The sequence below is a fragment of the Perca flavescens genome, chromosome 16, assembly GCF_004354835.1.
Source record: "Perca flavescens isolate YP-PL-M2 chromosome 16, PFLA_1.0, whole genome shotgun sequence".
NCBI classification, from domain to species: Eukaryota; Metazoa; Chordata; class Actinopteri; order Perciformes; family Percidae; genus Perca; species Perca flavescens.
In genome coordinates this window covers 27,992,957-27,998,975 of record NC_041346.1, presented here as the reverse complement: position 1 = coordinate 27,998,975, position 6,019 = coordinate 27,992,957, and the positions used below count along the sequence as shown (strand labels likewise).

General features: G+C 45.7%; 1 protein-coding gene across 1 annotated transcript in view; it reads right to left on the bottom strand.

Moving 5' to 3' along the window:
* Positions 1-249: 249 nt before the first annotated feature.
* ttc28 (tetratricopeptide repeat domain 28) overlaps positions 250-6,019 on the bottom strand; it is a 171,994-nt gene continuing 166,224 nt past the window's right edge. Inside the window, exons 33-34 of the mRNA XM_028601462.1 lie at positions 4,078-4,717; positions 250-1,972 (exon numbers count right to left, since the gene is read on the bottom strand). Of these exons, the coding sequence (XP_028457263.1) occupies positions 862-1,972; positions 4,078-4,717 (1,751 nt within the window). The 3' untranslated portion in view covers positions 250-861. The remainder of the gene's footprint in view (positions 1,973-4,077; positions 4,718-6,019) is intronic.

Sequence of the window (6,019 nt, the reverse complement as noted above, 5' to 3'; positions counted from 1 at the left end):
TGAAATCTAATCTAAGATGTACTGTTTATGTTGATTTAGTGGAAATAGACGTGATTTATGTCATGAAAACAAAACAAGGAAAGGAACATTTTTATTGGTTCAGTTCTTGAGAATTGAAGATATTTGTAAATAGGAGTCTGGCACCGCTGTGAAATTGTACATTATAAAGTCACTAGCACACTGAAGAGCAAGAGGTACCATGCTGACAATCGCACATAAAATCAAATCTCCAATAAAAAATATCAAAAATCTTTTCCTCACGTCTTCCTTTAATTGTCTTTTATAAAATGTATAATAATGACTGGAAAACACAGATTACTTTACAAAATGAATGACACCAGTAAGCATCGATAATGACATTTAACAATAATAATTACACACACAAAAAAAAAAAAATCAAGATCAAATTCAGGTCAACTTACACAAATATAGCGAGCATTTAGGTCGACAGAAGATGTTCTCCTTTTCTCAGGCATCCGGTCGACAGACTGGGAGTACAGTACGGGGAGGCATTGAGACACATGTGCTCTAGTCAGTCATGAAAAGACATTTTAAGCCAGAGACTCGACATTTCTCTCAGTCATTTGTCCTTCCAGCTCTCTCCGGAAGAAGGCACAATCATCACATTCAAAACATTACCATCCCCTCAGACAAAAAGTAGTGATGTGTAAAATCATTGTCGGTATGAAACAATACTTTTTTTTTTTTTTTTTTTTTATAATAGTCTTCAGCAGGTATTGCTAAAAAAATGTGGTAGTATTTAGCTGACAAATGGACAGCTTCTGTCATAGCACAAACACCAAAATGGAACAGAAGATTGGCCCCCTGGCTCTGGGTTCAGCCTGGCAAATATCCCAACTCCTAACATTTAGAGGACGGAAAGAAATGTCCAGGTGAGAGGAACTTGTAGCCGTTCCCGGCGGGAACTTTGATGCCCCCTTTAGAGTTCGACGATGGAGGTGGAGGAGGTTTAGCCTCCAGTATTTGGTGACCGTTCTGTCTGTCGCCAGTGTTGTGATCCCCGGATGCCTCTACGTTTTTGCTGACGGACTCGTGTCTAGGTGAGAGATTGAGCAAACCCAAAACATCTTTCTGAACTGTACTCATTTTTTTATTCCCACCTCGGAGTAAACTGGCAGGGCAGGGCACCTCGTGTTTCTGGCCAGCGTTGGCCCAGAAGGTTTTTAGATTATGAATCGTCTGGACTTTGTTGTCCCGTTTTGGCTGGTTGAGTTCGGGCGTGTTCGCAGGGCTGGAGGAAGCCGAAACCGATCCTGTGGAGGAATAGGAAAAGGCCGGCGATGGGGCGCTGTCAGCCGGGGAGTGTGAAGGCGAGATGTGGGCGGTGTAAGGTGAGGGAGGGTATTTCAGTTTGAGCTGAGCCCGCGCGTGCACATCGGGGGAAGAAGTGGCGAAAGGCCAACCCCGCTCTGTCACAGAGAGAGATAAAGAAGGAGAGGAATGAGCTGGGCTGTTGTAGCCGGAGCTGATTTTCTGCAGCGACGGGGAGCGGGATGGGGGTTTAGGCCGAGTTGGGGGAGGTGTTGAAACTGAAGTGGAGAGGGGTGAAAGATGACTAGAGAGGGAAAGAGGAGAAGAGCAAGCCTTTAGACTTGCCCTACTTGGTGGTCTGCTAAACGCACTTGTCTCAGAGGGCTGAAAGCCTCGCGCTCCTCCAGTGGGAGTCAACGTTGGGGTGTTGGGAGTGGACAGCGAAGGCTGCCTGGCATGGGCCTCTTCTCTCTCAGCCGGCCCCCTCGCTGTCTTCCCTCTGAGGTTTGCTTTCTGCAGGCTCTCCACAGCTTGCATGTGGCTCTGGGTCTCCTCCAGAATCTTCTGGGCCAGTTCCTGGGGATCCAGCTGTCCCACGGGCACCGTCCTCTCCTCCTGGGACTTGACCGTGCTGTCTGTCTCAGTGCTCGACTGGTCCGACTCAGAGCTGCTTACCTTCCCTTTCTTCTGAGGAGGCGAGCTGCAAAAACAAAAAATTTTGAGTTATGTTCAAATTAAGCCATCTAGGAACAAGAGTTGCAAATGAGCTTAGACCAGGGGTTTTCAACCTTTTTTAAGCCAAGGACCCCTTAACTGAATGTGAGACGGAGCAGGGACCCCCTACTACATATATTGTATAAAATGAAGTTGCATATTAAGTTGGGCCTACAGTAACGTGTAGGGCGGCCCAAAGCCTTTATACATATGGAACAGTGAATCCTTAGGATGAACTGTATCTGTGGATGGCCTTAGGGACTACCTTACCTATAGACCAGTAAGCAGTGGGGATATAGATTTTCTAATACGTTTACGTTAGAAAAAATTGAAAATATGTAATATGTTGGATTCATGTTAAGACTTGATTTGGAGGCCCCCCTCCATTGACTCTGAGGACCCCCCTAGGGGTCGCAGACCCCCTGTTGAAGATAAGACAATAAATGCTATTGACATATAGCTTTCGTAACTAACAACTTAAAACAAAATATCAGAAAGGCCAAAAGATACTGAGCTGTAAGAGAGGAGTTATTTTATGCATCCCGGGCATTAAAAAGTTTGACCGCATCAAGGCTTGAATAAACATGAAACTCTCCTGGTGTAAAGTGGAAATATTTTTAAATGGAGTAGCAATATTCCTTCTCATTTCTGTTTTAAATCACCTTGTTTTAGTTTGTAAAATTCCTGATTTTGATGTCACCACTCTAACTCTGAACATTCCATCCATTCATTTACATTAATTAACTTGGTGGAAATTTCACAAAAAACAGGAAATATTTAGGAAAGTATGAACGATACAAAAACTAAAAGTAATTCTGATAATGTCCTCAATGAGCTCAACATTTTGGAGTTTGAATGTTGATCGCTGCTGAAGAAGTTAGGTGCCAAAAAATGAGAAAGAATTGCTGTTTTCCCAGCAATCCCATCAATTAAACTGAAGACTCATGTTTCCATCCAACAGACATTTTACTTAAAAACACAAATGTCAACCTGCTTTATTTTATATAAATAGTATTCCTGTATTTTAACTTCTGCACTATTTTATGTCTTATATTCTCAATTTTCTCAAACATTTTCATTGCCAACGATTTCTTCTTTGAATTGTATTGTTGTGCATAGGACAATGAAAAACTTGAAACCTGGTGCTGGTGCAAGAGGAAAAAAATCAGGGAAGTTCTTTAGGATACTTTGTTTTGGAACCATGCATGTCACTACAAAACGTTGTGCCAATCCATCCAGTAGCTGTTAAAATACTTCAGTCTGGACCAAAGTGGTGGACCAACATTGCTATCCCTGGAGACATGAAGCTAACGTGGCTAAACAACATAGATAGGGGACTTTGCTGTGGTTCATCCCACTTTACACCTCCAACAGGTGCATTTAAAAGGTGCTCTAAGCGATGTTGGGTGACGTTACGTCTTGTTGACATTCGAAGTATTGTCAAACAAAACGGAGGCTAGCTCGCCCCTCCCCCTCCCTTCCGTGCTTCCTGAAACAGTCATGAACGTGCATTGTGGAAGTAGCCTACGTGCTAACGCTGCTGCGGTAAAGGCTCAACCAACTCCTTCTTGTCGGTTATTGGCTGGAACACTGTTTGTTATGTTTGGTGGTGCAGGTTGGCCCGTTTTGTTTTTGTTGCCGTTTGTGGAGCCTGGGCTGTCTACAGAGGCCGCGTTTTTTTTACAGTGTGTTCAGGGGACAAGCAGCTAGCAGATAGTGAGGAGATGTTTTTTACAGTGTGTTCAGGGGACAGGCAGCTAGCGGATAGTGAGGAGATGTTTTTTACAGTGTGTTCAGGGGACAGGCAGCTAGCAGATAGTGAGGAGATGTTTTTACAGTGTGTTCAGGGGACAGGCAGCTAGCAGATAGTGAGGAGATGTTTTTTACAGTGTGTTCAGGGGACAGGCAGCTAGCAGATAGTGAGGAGATGTTTTTTACAGTGTGTTCAGGGGACAGACAGCTAGCGGATAGTGAGGAGATGTTTGCTGTATGTGATAAAAAAATATTGTAGCCTAAAAAACGCATGACATCGCTTAGAGCACTGTTAAGAAATGACCACATCTTTCTTTCTGACAATAACATCAAACTTACATTTCCTGCTTGGGCTTGGGGCTGCTGGGAACTTTCAGGGGCAGTGGCGGAGCTTTAATCGGAGATGTAGGCGTGCTGACGCTTCCCTTGGAGGAAATTGTAACGGGGTACCCGTGGCGCCCGGCAGACCCTCGCCCAGCACCGCCTCTGCCGTGTCTGTGTCCCGCAGGCAGAGGCAGCGTGTCACATTCTCTCCTGCCTCGTCCCAATGGCTCGCTGCTTATGATGGAGTACCCCTCGTACTCCTCATCCTCCCCTTCTCCCGCCAAGCCTCCTCCGTGATTGGTCAGGCGACCTCTCGACAGGCCGCCCGAGTGGAGGTGCGAGGCGTAGAGGCCCCCTCCCCCGCGAGCTCTGTCCGGCTCCTGCTGATGCGAGCGCTGGCTGATGACGTCGCTCCCTGCGGGCTCCGGCCGGGACAGGAAACTGAGGGAGGAGGCGAGGGAGCTGAGGCTGTAGACGGAGATGGCGTCGCAGGAGAGGTTGTCGGGGCAGACGGGCGGTAAGAAGGAGGGCTGAGGCGGGTAGCAGCCGAAGGAGAGGGGCAACGAGTGAGGCTGGGAGGCCGACTGGGAGGACGACAGAGACTCAAGGGACGAGGAACTGTCCATGCTCAGGCGCTTCGGAAGCTCTGTGGAGTCTAAACAAAAGAAAGAGAGGTGTTAGGTTGGAATCATAAGCTGTGTTCAAAATCGTTCCCTATCACTATACAGTGAATTTGGTTCATTTCATTCATTATATAGTTCCTTATAAAATACCCACAATGCATTGCTAATTTGAGTGTAGATACGATGTACCCTACACTTTACTCCCGTATACCACAATGCAATGCGGTCGTGTTATCCAGGGATGTATTAGAAGTCATTTAGTGTCAGTTTGTTTACATGATGCTAGGCGCGCCCGCCTCCATCACACAAATAACCGGCGCACCTACTGACGCAACGATGTTTTCAGTGAGTGTCCGAAATCTCGTTTTCTCCCTATATAGTTCACTATTTAAGGAACACTATACAGGGAACAGTGAGTGAGTGAATGAGGGGGCTATAGTCTGTATATAAAGATGGACCACGCGTCTCCACTTCCTCCCGCTGTACAAAAGTGAAGCCAAAATCGCTGCCATATTGTAATTTAAGAGCCAGAGTCTGTGCAGTAGTGATCGGGAGGTGGAGCCGCGGTATCAAAGTCCCGCCCATACACCCGCCCGACCAATCACAATTCAATCCCAGCTGTCATTATGTTTCACCCAGTTTTTATAGCATCAAATAACTAATACAAACTAGAGTTATCAGAAAAATTAACACAGATTGTATTTGACTTGTATTTGATTTTTTTTAGTGTGGCCCATGTCCCGTTCGCTAATATGGAGAGGGCGCGGTTTATGACCTGTACTGCAGCCAGCCACCAGGGGGCGCTCCATATGTTTTGGCTTCACTAACACAGTCTAGACATCTGTGCCTGGTTGGAATAGAGACTAGGGGTGCACCGATCTGATATTAAGACCGGGTATCTGCCACGATATCGACAAAATAGCTGGATCGGAAAAATTAACAGATCCACGGGCCGATCCAGGTTTTATTTTTTTCCTCAATCGCAGCACCGGGACCCCTAATAACTGCGTAACCTTCTCACTCATGGTAGTAACTTTATAACACAACAATTAATAACCCACAACTAACTCTCTTTAACAGGATAAAACACCAAGGCACACAACAATTTGTGACTTAAACAATTTCTAACACTAAAAATTTTACATTTACAAATGTACACCGCCGATTGGCATGCTGGGTAACATTATAGCTGCTAGCTAGCCAGGTAGCATAACAGTCTGTTAAGCTGGGAGAAGCTCCGGTCGCTACGGCACATTCAAGAACAGAGAAGACAGTTAAAGGATGGAGAAAGACCGGAGATGCACCGGAACAACGTATGCTCAAGAGACAAGACG